At 42.1% G+C, this 16,176-nt stretch overlaps 1 protein-coding gene across 3 annotated transcripts; it reads left to right on the forward strand.

Moving 5' to 3' along the window:
• Positions 1 to 8,107: 8,107 nt before the first annotated feature.
• Positions 8,108 to 10,344, forward strand: LOC147605424 (transcription initiation factor TFIID subunit 6-like). 3 transcript variants are annotated; one of them, XM_086793572.1, is made up of 4 exons: positions 8,108 to 8,336; positions 8,529 to 8,615; positions 8,733 to 8,834; positions 9,917 to 10,344. In XM_086793572.1, the coding sequence occupies exons 1-4, from the start codon at positions 8,211 to 8,213 to the stop codon at positions 9,989 to 9,991; spliced, it is 390 nt and encodes a 129-aa protein (XP_086649698.1). In that variant the 5' UTR covers positions 8,108 to 8,210; the 3' UTR covers positions 9,992 to 10,344. The 3 variants fall into 3 exon arrangements, with proteins under 3 accessions (XP_086649698.1, XP_086649699.1, XP_086649700.1); XM_086793573.1 differs by lacking the exon at positions 9,917 to 10,344 and adding an exon at positions 9,039 to 9,257; XM_086793574.1 differs by lacking the exon at positions 9,917 to 10,344 and adding an exon at positions 9,042 to 9,257 and having other exon boundaries at positions 8,114 to 8,336.
• The last annotated feature ends 5,832 nt before the right edge of the window (positions 10,345 to 16,176 follow it).

Consider the following 16,176-nt stretch of genomic DNA (forward strand, 5'->3'; position numbering starts at 1 on the left):
TGAGAGTGTTAGTGGTGGTTTTTACTTTGAAAAGATAAAAAAAAGTGAGTGTAAGCATAGGTGTCCAGACAATAGACTTACGTATAGACTAGTCTAAGGACTCAAGAGATATCACCGATGTGAGTTCAAGCTCAAGTTATCGACCCAAGTGTAGATATTGTGCCATAGTAGGACACATTGCAAAAGAATTTAAAAACAAGAAAGAAAAGGTATCAATTCAGGCTATATTAGCCCTAATGCTAGATAACACTGTGGTTAGGACATGGTCTATGTGCATGTTATTGTAGCTTAGGCTGAAGTAGGTAACTAAACCATGTAAAGATTCTTGGATATCATAGAACAAGAGAATAAGTGATGACTCATGTGGTGCATAGACTTTATAAATGATGACAAGTTGTAGCAAAAGAGCAAAAGAGATGATAGAACAGGTGTATCTGAAACTTATTTTTATTGTTGTTCACTTTGAAATAGTGTGTTATTTTTTAATGGTATTGCTTTGAGTGCATGTGTTAGGAAGAATATTTAAAAGTGATTGATAGTCATAATTGGCTTACATTTTATGTGAGTTTGCTAGCTAGATGGGTGCTAAAGTTTGATCCTTTCTTAGTGATTACTAGTGTGATCCTATTTATGCCTAAGCTCTATTTGAGGTGTGTTGATGGAGTATGCTAAGATACTCAAGCCATATTTTGAGTGGGGCTTGAGACTATTTGAGTGGGGCTTGAGACTTTATATTCTAGATTTATAAGTGAGTTGTGAATGAGAGGAATAGTCTAATGCTAAGTAATAATAATAAACATAAAATAGGAGAAGTAAGAGATGGTGAAAATAAGTAAAAATAAAGAAACAAACTAAGAAAGAAAGAAAAACAAATTAAAACTAAAAAAACCAAGAAGATAACCATTGTCATGCGAGATTATTGGTAGGTTCCTTGGACGTTCAGATGTGAAGTCCTTGGGTCGATGCCTTAGTTCTCATGGGGTGGGACCTTGGTCAAAAGAAAAGTGGTGGCAGAGGGGAGTTCAGATGTGAAGTCCTTGGGTCGATGCCTTAGTTCTCATGGGGTGGGACCTTGGTCAAAAGAAAAGTGGTGGCAGAGGGGAGTTTTGCTTAAAATAAAAATAAGAAGAACAAGAGAAATAAAAAATTAAAATTTCTAATCACGTAGCAATCTCAATTTTGTGAGATTAGGATATGTAATTTTGAGATTAGAGACTTAAGTCATAATTGTAGACATATTCTTGAGTACCGTTTAAGTATAGAGAGTGAATTTTGAGATTAGAGACTTAAGTCATAATTGTAGACATATTCTTGAGTACCGTTTAAGTATAGAGTGAATTAGTATTGGTTTCTAAGTTGGGTTAATTTTTTAGTGTTTAAGTTTTTTAGGATGCTTATATGGAGTTGTGGGTCAGTTATGGCTATTGAGTGAACGAGTAATTTTAATGCAATATTTATTTTTAATTTTAAACTGTTAGTTTCATTGCAATAGTTTGTTATTGGGAGTTGTGTTTTAGATTTTATGAAGATGATCGGGAGAGGAGATGTAGAGTAGATGGTTTGAGATGAAGATGCTTGCACAAGGATGCTTTGCATTTAAGTGTAGAGAGAATGATGATTGTCAAATTTTAGCTCTATTTTATCACAATTTCAAGGGAAGAAAGAGGTAATACGGAGAAATTACGAGTTTAAGACAACACCATTTTGGAGCAGAGTTAGATATGTTAGAATAGTGCAAGGAGATAGTCAATCTTAGCTAAGGTTTTAGGCCATGCCGAATTCAATGGAAGTGTCTATAATGCATTTTGAGGCTTACAAGAAAAGTTATTAGTAGTATTAAAGATAAACACATTTTTAATCAAAGGTAATTGGTTTTAGGAGGGGAGATAATGATTGATTAGAGCAATTATAGATGGATTAGTATTGAGAAATAAGAGATTAGGAGTCTAAAGTACTAAAACAACACATTCTTGGGTTGTATTACATTCAAATCAATATTTTGTTGAGGTATTCCTCTTTTGATTATGAAAAATAAAGTAGTAATTAGTGAAAATTAAGATTTTAATTAAGAGATTAAGAGGATACTTAATCTTCAAGATGGATTATAATAAGAATAAAAGAATTAATATATTACATTATAATTTAATTAAGGGATATTGTAATTAAGTTTCTTAGTTACAATACCCCTTAATTAAGATTAAGGGGTATTGTAATTAAGTTTCGTAGTTACAAACGAGTGATCAATGAAGGAACCATATGATTAATTAATGTTGCATAATATTTGACTCAAAGTAAAGTTAATTTAAGTTAATAAATTATTAAAACATTTGAATTCCCACCTGTAAATAGAGGCAACGTATCAAATACATCCCGTGAGCTCACACCTGTCTCTTTGGTACATGATAACAAAGGCTGCACAGCATCTTCCATAAAAACAACATCTCGACTAATCAAGATACGCTTTGACTGCGGATGATACAATCTGTAACCCTTGCTCTCAGCACTGTAACCAACAAAAATGTATTTGACAGTCTTATCATCCAATTTTCTGCGTTGTTGCATAGGCACTAAAGCATAGGCCAAGCAACCAAAGACACGCAAGTGACCAATAGAAGGCTTCCTGCCATGCCAAGCTTCGTATGGAGTAATAGACTGCAAGGCCTTAGTGGGACACCTGTTGAGTACATATGCAGCACACATGACAGCCTCAAGCCAAAATGCATGTGGCAAAGCTTGGCTCTTGACCATACATCATGCCATCTCCATAAGTGACCTGTTTTTTCTCTCAGCAACACCATTTTGCTGAGGGGTATACGGCACTGTACATTGGTGTTTTATCCCACGACTAGCCAGAAATGCATCAAACTCTTTAGACATGTACTCCCCCCCTCGATCAGAACGGAGGGTGCCCACATTACAATTGGATACATTTTCAACCATAAGCAAAAACTGTTTGAAGCACAAAAACACTTTGGACTTTGCCTTCAGTGGATATACCCATGCATGCCTTGAGTAATCATCAATGAAAGTCACGAAGTACAAGTGTTTACCAAATGACGGAGTTTGCATAAGCCCACATACATCACTATGTACAAGTTGCAATTTGCGAGTGGCCCGCACAGAACCATCCTTTGGAAACGTAAAACGCTACATTTTGCCCAAAATACAGCCTTCACAAACATGTTTCAATGGTGCCTCAAGAGGGGGCAATGAAGCAACCATATCAAATTTCTGCAAACGCAGCAAACTAGAAAAGTTTAGATGACCAAAACGAGCATGCCATAGTTTTGCATCTGAAACTGCCTTTTCATCAGAAACTGCATTTGCTGAATCTTCCACACACTTTTCATAAGAATTGAGCCTATACAGCCCACGAAACAAGGTGCCAGATACAATAATCGTATCACCAGAAGTCAAATCATGAACAATACATCTGTCATCCACAAATTTGACTACAAGTCCAAGTCGAGCAAGTGCAAAGACAGACAATAGATTCTTCTTTATCCCTGGCACATACAAAAGCATGTGAAAGTGTGAAAGCTCTGCCATTTGCAGCAGTAAGCATAATTTTACCAATGCCCTTCACTGGGTAAGAAGCATTATTTGCACATGTAATGAAGCAAAGACTGAACAGAAAACAACTCGTGCTATGTAGCACGGTCCACAATAGAATACGTATGCCTGTTTTGCAGAAAACTGCACTGTCAAAATTTCTGCATAAAATGAACGAAAACACCTGTGCAGAACTTGAAATGCAAAAACGGAGCCCGAAATGACCTCAGATGCAATTTCTGAGAACGCCAACCCCTATGGGCTTATCTGCATAGTATAGAGACCTGCAACAAGCGCTCGTGAAAGCTCACCTCAATCGGAGAACGTGAGTCGGAGGGTGCCGACGGCGTAGCCCTGGGAGCCAATGCCTGCTCTAATACCAATTGTTGGAATTAGGGTTGCAAAAAAGCACACAAAGCTTGGAGAAGAAGAAGAAGCAAGAATGCACACAACACAAAGTGTATTAGATTGTGTCTATGTACAAAAGATAAGTTAGCCCTAGAATGATGGGCGTATATACAAGCCGAGGGAAAAAACCTCCTAAAGAGGGAAAAAGTGACCCGGCGGTCCTAAGTGTGTTCACACACATCACTACCTATATATATGGCAACATGAGTGTATAATATCTTTCTTTTCTCCATCACTCTACGAGTTCTTGTTAGGTAGTCCTTACTTGATAAGGTCCATTGGACTGGGTAAAGCACACTCAAGTCATCATGTCAGTGTGGGGTTTCTCCTACTAGGGAGGACTGAAGGAGTTCTATCCCATAGCGCCTAAAGTAAGTTCTTCAATGCCAGCATAATTAGGACATTACTGAGAGCATGTAATGAGTGACAAGACAATGAGGATTAGAGCATTAAGGTGGATTAAATATCATAATCACAAAAATGATGATAATGTAAAGCATAACATATATGTAGAACAAGATTAATGAGACTTTAGATGGAGAGCTCAAAATCCCACGAGGAGTTGTTCATCATTAGGAAGCCTCTTAAATAGGCAAGTACAAGGATAGAAGAAGCCAAATCAGCTCCTAAACTATCTCCACACATTCCTCCATTATTCTCTCCACTATTCCCTCTCCTCGATTGTAGTTCACCTAGATTCAAGGTATCTACCATCAAGTTGCATGTGTAGAGATTCCTTGGTAACTCTTTCTAGTTCTACTAAAAGTTATTACATAGGTGTTCAACTTTTGACTAAAATATTATTTACTCAATATCCCTCATTCCCAAATACATCAATTTGGGAATAAGGTATTAAAAATTAAATAAAAGGTTATTACATAGGCGTTCAACCTTTGACAAATTAACTAAAAGGTTATTTGTTCAATATCCCTCATTCCCAAATACATCAATTTGTCCCAGTGTTAGTTCCTATAATTGAGAGCCAACTATGGGAATTTTTAAATTTTTGGGGTCATATACAAGTTGCGTCAAAAATGATTGCAATGGCCTAAAATAGATATCTCGCAAGTTTGTGCAGGCACTTTTCCCAAAAAAATGATTTAAAATTTTTTAGGTGGTTAGATAGAAACTATTTCTTTTCCTTTTTAATTTTTTTACTTTTCATAATTCGAGTTTTGTTTTCATTTTTTATGGCTGCTTTCAAACGTTGAGTCTAGGCTGTTTGACTGCTTCTAGGATACGGAGCCCGTCTCCTAAGATTTCTCCATGTTTAGTGAGAGGACAACTACATGCATTTACTATGTTACTCAACCCAAGGGACACGCATCATAACTAGTGGACCAAATTCAATGGGATTAGTCGTTGGATTAAGCCTAATGGCAAAAACCAAGTTTATGTCTAATCTGAATGTCGACACCCTAGAAGTTGCACCAATTATGGGTGTCCCTAATGACCATTTAGGTGGGCCAAAGCAAAAAATTAGGTCATATGCCTCCTCGACTACTTACACTAGTGTAAACCTTATACTCGTTTTTGATACCCTTAATTAAGTTCTCATGTGGCGCATCTTTCATATACAAGTGATGATCGCACATGTAAAATAATACATTATTGTTTAATGTGAATTCGGCTTTCTGATGTCCATGGTTAAAAGAGGTGAAAATGATGGAGTGGCTAGCATCGACCGACAACTAAGGGGTCTCTAGCACAAAGCAAAGAGAAAAGGGGCGGCCTTGTTCCCTTGCCCGTTGTTGCCGACGATGAAGAAAGAAGAAGAGAGCTGGGGCTCTTATCCTCTAGCCTCCCCAGCGTAGGAAAAGCAAAGACATGAGGCTTTTGCACCTAGCACAAAGCAAAGAGAAAAGGGGCGGCCTTGTTCCCTTGCCCGTTGCCGACGATGAAGAAAGAAGAAGAGAGCTGGGGCTCTTATCCTCTAGCCTCCCCAGCGTAGGAAAAGCAAAGACATGAGGCTTTTGCACCTAGCTGCTTGTAGATCAAAGAAAGAAAGAAAAAAGGGCCTTGCCTCAGTTTGTACCTACTAACAATGAAGGAGCAGCTGCCCTTGTGGCTTACACCCGACAACGAAGGTAAGAGAAATAGGCTGCACCACACCAATGTGTAGAAAATAGAAAGAACACAAAAATGCCTTGGTGCCTTGGTCGTCTTTATGCTAGCACGAGTAGGGACAAAGGATGGTGCCTACATACAGAAGAGGAGGGGCTTACCTTGGCTACCTACATAAAAGAGAGATGACGAGGCTTTGTGCCTATGCAGAAAAAAGGAGGACCAGAGCTTGCACCCTTGGTAGGTAGCCAAAGCAAGAGGAAAAAGGAGAAAGTGCTTGGCCCTTGGCAGCCTACACATGCCTGATCAAGAAGAAAGGAGAGAAAAGGAGGGTCGCATGCCACTTGCTGAGTGCAAAGAAGAAGTGAATCATCTTCTGCAGGAGTTCATGGACTTCACTTCTCATTGTGCTTTCAAGTTCATCTTTGGATTACAAAATTTTAATGAAAGAAATGTTATTGTAGTTATCATTGCTGCAGAGAAGGGAGGGGCAACACATGTGGACATTGCCTAATTGAGCTGCTAATCACTTGCTAGACCAGCCTTAGGGGCTCTGATACCAAGTAGAATTTTAGCATTATTGCGGAGGCTCATAACAAGTAATAAACTTCACGATTAAATAATAAGAAAATCACTCAAATAATGAAAGGGTAATCAAGACACCAATCACATGATTACATTAATCAAGCTCTAAAATGAGCAAAGGATTACATGATTTTATTGCTGTAAAATGACTAAAGGATTACGTGATTTTATAGCTTGCAAGGAGCCCTCGTCCACAAGATACATGCACCCTTGTGCCATTCATGTGTCAATAAATGCCCACACTCCATGTGCTTTCTGTGTGTTACCTTTTTGACAATTGACTTTACCTTTTGCAATAGCCATACAAATTAACCTTTGAGTTAGGACCCTTAGTGTTTCATTTCTAATGTGCATGATCTCCCCCTTGCTCTACTCATGTTGTATCCTCACACATTGTTATTTCACAACTTCCAGCTTATGGTCTATTGACCCACACTTGCATGGATTTAAGTCTATATAAGCCATGTCCAGCCGGCCACATATGGCCAACCTCTAGTGTCTAAATTGGGAATTGTTAGGTGCTTAAGTACTCAACATAATGACACTCCTCATACACGGGGGCCTCACAAAAATAAAGCAATCCATCACTTGCACAGTGAGATGATGACGAGGGGGGAGTATTGATTTCCAATAGCTTTAGCTCTGATAACATTCCACAAGGTGTGTATCTTCCGAAAGAATTTCCTTCTAGTTAAGATTATATTCATGTACAAGCTTGATAAGAGTATGAATTGTGAGGATAAGCAATGAGCAAGTGTTGAGTGGTTTCAAAGTGGAGGTTATATCTATTGCAAATGCTATCAAATATCCCTAGATTGAGTTCTCTTTCACGAGTCTAGACTGCTTGATGTTACATAATGAATCAAAGAAGAAAGCTGTAATATGCCTGCTCCTCTAAATCATTTGAAATTTGAAGAACCAACAGTTTGGAATCTACAAGAATGTGGCACCTTTTATTAATTTTGATATGAAGCACTATATTATTAGGAGAGGGGCACGAATGGGAAGGATTATTAGGAAAGGGGGCAAGGATGGGAAGGATTTTCCTTTGGTTAATCCATTTGATATACAACTCACCCATATTTGCTCGGCTTGGACTCAATTTTTTCGTGATTTGCACTTCAGTGTAAAATTACCATTAAAAAAATGATATTGGTGCTCTTTATTTAGCAATTCCATACTAGGATGTGGGCTCATAGTCATCGATTCTCTCTCTCTCTCTCTCTCTCTCTCTCTCTCTTACACACACACACACACACATTGTTCTCCTTCCCTCTTGACATGGACCCACCTGGGTTCAAGTCTCTCGATCTATTGGTCTCTCTAGATCAATAAAGTTGAAGTTAAGGGGCTCTTTTTCTCTCTCTTGCCAACTAGGGTGTGGGGCCTGGCCTTAATCGATTCTCTCTCTTGCCAACTAGGGTGTGGGGCCTGGTCTTAATCGATTCTCTTTCATTGTTCTTCTCTCTTTCCCCCTTTTCCCTCTCCTCTCTCTCTCTCTCTCTCTCTCTCTCTCTCTCCCGTTCCCTTTCCCTCAGGCTTTCTTGTGGAAAGATTTTTTATGTGAGTGAAATCTTGTAGAGAAGTGAAAAGTTGGAGCCATGACTATCCTGCCAAAGGAGACCATCCAGATCATCGCTCAGACCATCGGCATCAACAACCTGCCAGATGAGGTCGCAGCAGCCCTTGCTCCTGATGTCGAGTACCGCATGCGCGAGATCATGCAGGTGTATCCCTCAAAAGTCTGCCTTCCCTGTTTTGTATGGATGCTTCCATGCGTGTATGTATGAACGACGCCAAGTTTTTTCGCCGGATTTGATTTTGTCACCTCCCCAATCACCTAATAAGAGGTCTCCTTTGTATTTATATTTGTATGCAAGTGTTTAACCCTAATCAATCCATCTTAATCATGTCTCCAGGAGGCTATTAAGTGCATGCTGCATTCCAAACGAACAATCCTGACAATGGATGACGTCAACATTGCATTCCAGCTCCGGAACATCGAGGTAATTTCTCCCCATGTGCCACAGTTTCAACCAAAATGTCTCATTTTGTGATTAAAAAAAGAACTTTTGCAGCTAGTGGCTATAATACCATTTGATGTCTCTATTTTTAAAGCCCAGCCACTGTACGGATTTGCGTCAGGAGGGTCCTTGCAGTTCAAGAGAGCCTTAGGTCACACTGATCCGTCATTCGTAGATGACAGGAGCATTGAAGCTAAAGAGGTACATCCTTACCTTCACATGATCACATTTTTTCAAACTACAGTCATTGTCTTTTTTGTAATGGTTTAAGCACAGAAATATCATGTGTTATGACATGAAATCAAGGTAGCCTTTTCGCTCCATATGTATGGAGACTTTCAGTATTTGAATTTTTGGAAAGCGTTTACGCTTACGCATCAGAAATGAGTTGAAATGCCATGTCAGCAGGCTGTACAATCGGCACATAATGGTATGGACTGTACGACCACACCACGACAGAATGTGGGCGGAACTTAAGGATAGATGCCTTTGCATAATTTTCAGATGGGCATTAAACTTTCAAGTTTTTTCTTTATGCTGGTTTTAGTGCTTCTGATGAGCACATGTGTACAAACATTGTACTTGCTTATTATTTGTGGAAAAACAATTCATAGTTTGGTGAAACGAATCTCTCTGTTGTGCAAGTGTGTTAGCAACAGTTTTTCTATTCAAGTTTTTGAACTCTTGTTACGGACCAAAAGTTGACAATCTCGAAGCTTTCTCGGGCCCTGCTGGCTAGCTCATATGTGGTAGGCCCTAATTTCTGAGGAGTGCTGAGGTTGAGCAGCCCACCAGGCACAGATTTGAGGGCACACTGGCAGAAACAGCAAGAGACCAGGCAGCAATAGTAGTATACACAGGGGATGTAGTGTATACACGCATTGTTTGGGCCTTCCATCTGGTGGCACGTGGTGGCCAAGGTTGTATTTAACGTATCCATCTAGCAATTTGTGCAGCCGATCAATTGCCAAGGCCTGCAATGGCTATATAACTTCCTAATCTTTAATTCCATCCTCCGCTTCCATGGTGCATTATGGAATTCCTTTTCCACCAGAAGCATTGGTCAGCAATTTCCCATGTCAGCCATCAAAACTCCTTCTTTTGGACCTTATGGTTGTCGCATTCAACCATCTGTTGTACAAGGATTTCAGAAGTAAATTATGTTCTATTCTCCTGTGGATTTGAGCATAATCTGTGCTGTGGATTTGAGCATAATTTGTGCATGGTAAGGTTAATTTTGTGTGCTGCTTGAATGTTAACACTGCATAATTCATTTCTTACAGGGTATTGTAGCAGCTTTGAACACTCTGGGTTCTGCTTTACCGGTTGTTTCAGGCACCACCACTTTCTGTTTCTGAATGGATGTCTGCAGGACCCATCCCTTTCACCTTAAGGGAGCTATTGCAGGTCACTAACAGAGGAGATCAAGAGTTTTAGGATGGGAATGGACAGAAAATCCAGCCTTTGTTTAAGCCTGAAAACAAGGAAAAGAAAAACATGGTATGGATGTGAGTTGTGACTACTGCAAAAGATGATGTTTAGACACTGATGCCGTGGAAGCTTAGATATGAAGGTTTTGTTTGCGAGGCTGCTCCATCAAATTTTTGGGCATTGCAAAGCTGAATCACATCTCTAGCAAGGCTTTGGTGTGTGATGTCTGGCATTTTAAGTGTCACTAATTTTAAGGAGAAGCATTGTGGTGAGTTTGTTACATGAGGCGTAGCAGAAGCTTCTTTAGTTGTGATTAAGGCGTGTATTAACTTGTTGATTTGGAGAGAGAGAGAGAGACGTGTGAAAATGGCATTTTTCCCAGCCCTAAAAAGGGAATTTTTCTGGGTTGTATTGGATTTATTTGTTTTTATTGGGTCTTGCTGCTGGCCGACAGCCCCTTTACTGGGCCGACCAGCAGCACACCACCACTATATATAGCATAGCCTCATCATTCAGCATCAGTACCACACACAAAGGCATGAAACGGCTGTTTTTGAGGGCCGAAACGCGTTTCAGGGTAGGTGGGGGACTGAAACGTGTTTCAGTAAGCCTGAAACGTTTCAGCTAACAGGAGAACGTTTCAGCTTGCCATTTCCCACAACACCACACGTTTCGGAGATCTTTGCACCCAAATCAACATGAACTAGCAAGAAAATGTCACACTACACTGATATCCATTTTCTTCCCCTTTTATTCTTATAAACCATAAAATTCATGTCATATTGGGATCACATGTGTGTACAAACAATCATGATTTTTCAACCCCTCCTCTCCCTTAGCCTTCCTTGCTGATGTGGCGTTTCCATTTCCATTTTGGCTCTCCTTGAAATTTCCATTTTCGTATCTGTTTCCATTTCCGTATCCATTTCCCCATTTCCCTCAACTATGGTACCACATCATTGACCACATCAGGTACCACATCATCGTCTGCATGCTGCTGCCGGCGCCTGCACCACATCAGAGCTTCATCTTTGCCATTCAGCAGCACTTCTTCTTTTGCAGCACACCTTGGGACAGCAGCCCTCTTTGCTACAGTAGAGCACATCAGTGTTTTACATGAGCTCACACCTTAGGACAGCAGGCCACCCTTTGCTACAGTAGAGCACATCAGCGTTTTACATCAGCTCACACCTTGGGACATCAGCCCACTCTCTGCTACAGAACAGCACATCAGCGTTTTGTCATCAGTTCATATCTTGGGACAGCAGCCCACTCTCTGCTACAACACATTTACGTTTGAGAACAGCCCTCTCTGCTCACCATCCCACATCATCGGGACGGCAACCCTCTCTGCTCCTCACCACCACTCAGGTATTGCAGCACCCTTGTCACCAGAGCTTGCACCACTACACCACTTGGGACGGCAGCCCTCTCTGCTCCTCATCACCACTCAGGTATTGTAGCACCCTCTTCACCAAAGCGTGCACCACTCGGGATGGCAGCCCTCTCTGCTCTTCATCACCCTTCAGGTACCGCAGCATCCTCATCACTAGAGTCTGCATCACTTCACCTTCCGCTGCCCACTACCACCTCGGAGTGCCTCTGCATCCACCGATGCAAGCCTTCGACACCGACCACCTCACGGAGTGCCTTTGCCTCACATTGACACGAGCCTTCGTCATCGACTGTGCTTTAGCTCCGACATCGTCTTTGCTTCTGCACCAATCTTCTACTCAGAGTCTCCTCACATCAGAGGGCTCTTGCACATGTTTTCACTCACCATATATATACACTCACTCACCCATTTCATGCTGTGTTGTTTTGCTCTGATCTCTTGTCCTTTTGCCCTCACATGGTATCAGAGCTATCGTGATTCGTGAGCAAAGGGATTGAAGACCTTGAGGGCACATAGTTTGGATCGTCTATCCGCACTCCCGGAGGACCAATTTTTCTCACCAGAAGTTGATTCTCTGAACTCTGATTTGGACCACACATGGAATGTAGCATGCGTTGAGCTAGGACCATGTGAAACAATGGGGCCTTTTCTTTAAACCCGAGTTTAGTGAGTTTAGCAATCCTTTAAAACAACATACATGAAACTGAAAATAGATGTAGCAGAGTTGACACTAGATGGGGTCCCGAATTACCCAGCAGAAGTATTTGCTTTATTTCTTCTTCTTGAGAAATGTAACAAGCTGAACTGTGTCCACAAGATTGAGCGGTCAAACTGACTGACTGACTGCCAAATGCAAGGACAAAGCGACCAAATGCTGGGTAGAACTGTGCATAAACTTTAGGCGTCTGTGAAGCTATCTTCGAGAGTAATACACCGGCCCGAGGACTGAGGGAAGGTGTGTTGCAAACTCCTGAAGAGACTGAGCTTCTATGCCTTGGGCTAAGAGCACAAGTAGGCTGAAAGAATGCATAGGCACAGGCCTAAGCATACATGCTTTAATGCTGAAGATAATCTCTGGATTCTCTGACTGATTTTGGGATTGAATTTGCTCTTGCCTTTTTATATGCCGTGGGGGTGCTGGTCGACTGCCTGTAGAGGCTGTCGACTTGCATCTTTAAACTTGGTATAAAATTAGCGAAGACGTCGTCCAGAACCATGCTTCCAGCAATGTAGAAGGATCTGCTCAGGCTCTATCGCTTCTGCTTCATCAACCATTTTTGGCTGCTGCTCTTCTAGAACATTTTGCAATGAAGGTCCAATATAAGGCTTTAACCAAGAGATGTGAAAGACATTGTGCATCGTCCAACTGACTGGCAATCTGAATTGCATGGTGATGTCGCTTATCTTCTTTATGATGGAAAAAGGACCAAAACTTCTGAATGACAACTTTGGACAGCGCTTGCCCACTTGCTTGAGTCTTTGCTTCATGATCCTTAAATAAACCCATTCAACTTCTTTGAAATTGATGTCTCTCCGTGACTTGTTTCCCTGTTTGGTGTAAGCCTCTTGAGCTTTGGTAAGACGCTCTTTGATGGACTCAATGATGGCTGAAAAAGTTTGTCGTCTTGTTGGCTTCCAAGGAAGGAGAGATCATCCTCGTGAAAAGAGATGAAAATCTTCGAGCAAAGGCTGTCTCGTACGGAGTTCTGCCAACACTGGATGAGTGTGTCATTGAGAATCGCCTGTACCAACGAGAGATGAAGCTTCCACTTCGACTGCTGATCATGGCAGTATGCTTTAAGCACATCGAAAGCCAACTGATTGTAAATCTCGGTTTGGCCATCAGTCTGGGATGGAATGCACTGGACAATTGCAATTTGGTATCGAAGTTGTTGAACAGAGCTCACCAGAAGTGAGATGTAAACTTTGGGTCCTGATGTGAAGTAATGGTCCATGGCAAACCACAAACTGGGTACCAATGTCGGAGAAAGAGTCGGGCTATATCTTCTGATGTGGCCGTCTGTTTGCATGGTATGAGTATACAAAATTTATTGAACTTGTCGACTAACGTCATACACTGAGTATTTCGAGATCCAGTAGGTGCGGGAAGGGGTCCAACTGTCACTAGCCAGACATGGTGTGTCTGTGTGGCATATGGAGCCTGTGACCGCTCCCTACAGGAGGCCTACAGATCGGAAGACAATATACACATATTTAGAACACTTAATTTAACTGTTATTAAACAATGGAAACAACATCAGCAACACAAATACTGGAAATACTGAAAATACAAATGACACCAGCACTAGGGCCGGAAAGGGCCGCCCCCCCCCCCCCCCCCCCCCTCAATACTTTTTGTATTTCTTGGAGTATTTATATTTGTAGAAGTGTCACGGGCCTGACAGGCCAGGTTTTTCCACAAGGGAGTGAAAACAACCAAATAAAATTGTTCGGACTGGTTTTCAGAGATCGGTTGCAGATCCCAACCTGTATCTCTTTCGGGAACGCGACATGGTTATGATTATCATCCTTTATGTGGATGATCTAATTCTCACCGGCGGTCATGTGGAGCACATTGGCGTGACGAAGGCTGCCTTGTCAAAGGAGTTTGAGATGACCGACCTAGACTTACTCCACTTCTTTTTGGGATTGGAGATCTGGCAGACCCAGAGGGGGTTTTTTGTCTCTCAGCAGCGGTATGTTCATGAGTTGCCTGAGGCCTTTGGGATGGAGAACTGCAAGCCTATTACTGCGCCGATGGACCCAAATACAAAGTTAGTTGTTAATGATCCTTGTGAGCCAGTTGATGCCTCGCAATATCGGAAGTTGGTTGGTTCATTGATCTGGTTGTTGAACACCAGATTGGACTTGAGCTTCTCCGCGGGGCTGCTGAGCTCTTTTATGCAGACGCCATTGAAGTCTCATTAAGGACACAGGATTGCGGATCTTGTGGTATCTGCAGAGTACGAAGGATCTAGGACGCTTCTACATAGGAGGGGATGGAGTCCGACTCCAAGGTTGGAGTGACTAAGATTGGGGAGGAGATCCAGACACGAGGAGATCTACTTTAGGTTACAGTTTTACCCTCGGTTGAGGAGCAGTTTCTTGGAGCAGTAAGAGGCAGCCAACTATTGCCCTATCTTCGACAGAGGCAGAGTACCGGGCTGCTTGTGGTGCTGCTTGCGAGGTTGTGTGGCTGCGGAGGCTGCTAGGCGAGATTGGGTTTCCACATAAGGAGCCCCCAGTCATCCAGTGTGATAACCAAAGTTGTATAGCTATTGCTCGGAACCCGGTCTTCCATGCCCGGACCAAGCACATAGAGGTACAGTATCACTTTGTACGTGAGAAGATCTTGGCTGGTGACATCTTGCTACTTTATTGTTCCACGGAGGACAATGCGGCGGACCTCTTCACGAAGTCTCTACCTCAAGCTACGCCCAGGCGGCACTTTAGCTCCCTAGGGTTGATTTCACAATCAGGAGCGAAGAGGGAGTGTTAGAAGTCATCTCCTGTCTTTATCAGACACCAGGGCCTCTGCTAGATACCCGTAACGCCGCTACGGGCCCTACCACAGGAGGGGACGGCCTCTGGCTCACCACCCAGCCATAGAGGAAGAATGAGGATTGCCCCTCATCCCCCAGGCTATATAGTGTGTGGCTTGCCGTCCACACTAGCCTGGCCGTCCATGACTCCGCATGGGCGTCCTCTCCCACTGAACCCCGGATGGCCACGTCCTTGGCCATCCGGTCTGTCGTCGGTCACAGGCGTTACAGCCTACGTGACATTACTCCCCCCTTAAGAAGAGTTTTCGTCCTCGAAAACAAACTGGGGAAACCTCTTGGAAATTGCACTACGGCGTTCCCAGGTAGCCACCTCCTCATCCCTATCTATCCGTTTAACAAGTACCTCCTGGTACACTTTATGTCGGGTTTGTCTGTCACGATACTCTAGAATCTTTTCAGGTTCATATGGTATCTTTGGTGGCTCTATCAAGTCCACCAAAATCTCTTGAGAAACTGCGTTCTCTAACCTGTGAACTGATTTCTTCAGTTTACTGACATGGAAGACAGGATGGACTTGAGAACTCTCCGGTAACTCAAGTTTATATGCTACGTCCCCAATCTTCTTAAGGATTTTAAAAGGACCACAATATCTCGGAGAAAGTTTATATCACTTTCCCGTTTTCATGGTTTCTGACTGCGCAGGAACCTTGAGGAATACAAAGTCACCTTCTGCAAAGGTCACCTTTCTACGTTTTTTATCCGCATAAGTTTTAGCGCGATCCTGAGCGCTACGAATGCTCTCACGTGCGGCTCTGAGCATATCATTCATATCTTCAAGGAAATCCTTGACAGATTGAATTTTCTTCTTTTTCTAGGCCTACAGCCATCGGAGATCTCGGCTGGAATCCATACGTTAACATGAATGGTGTAAATCTAGTCGCTGAGTGTTTGGAGCCCTTATAGGCAAACTCCAATAAGGGCAAGTACTCTGCCCAATTAGATTGCTTCTTACTAACATAAGAACGCAACATATCCTCTAGAATTTGGTTAACTCTTTCAGTTTGACCATCAGACTCCGGATGATCTGCCGTACTCATACTCAGAGTAGTATCCAACTTTTTGAAGACTTCCCTCCAAAAATGACTGTTGAACTTTCTATCTGGATCCGACACTATATCTGTGGGCAGGCCATATAGCTTGTAGAGATGTTCAA

This window comes from Cibotium barometz, chromosome 59, assembly GCF_041138505.1.
Source record: "Cibotium barometz isolate CiBa-2024 chromosome 59, ASM4113850v1, whole genome shotgun sequence".
Taxonomy (NCBI): Eukaryota; Viridiplantae; Streptophyta; class Polypodiopsida; order Cyatheales; family Cibotiaceae; genus Cibotium; species Cibotium barometz.

Bases quoted from the DNA above. Each gene is read 5' to 3' on its own strand.
- LOC147605424 (XM_086793572.1), top strand. From the start codon at position 8,211: ATGACTATCCTGCCAAAGGAGACCATCCAGATCATCGCTCAGACCATC. The intron at 8,616-8,732 runs GTAATTTCTCCC...TTTAAAGCCCAG, and splicing joins TCCAGCTCCGGAACATCGAG to CCACTGTACGGATTTGCGTC. The intron at 8,835-9,916 runs GTACATCCTTAC...CATTTCTTACAG, and splicing joins GGAGCATTGAAGCTAAAGAG to GGTATTGTAGCAGCTTTGAA.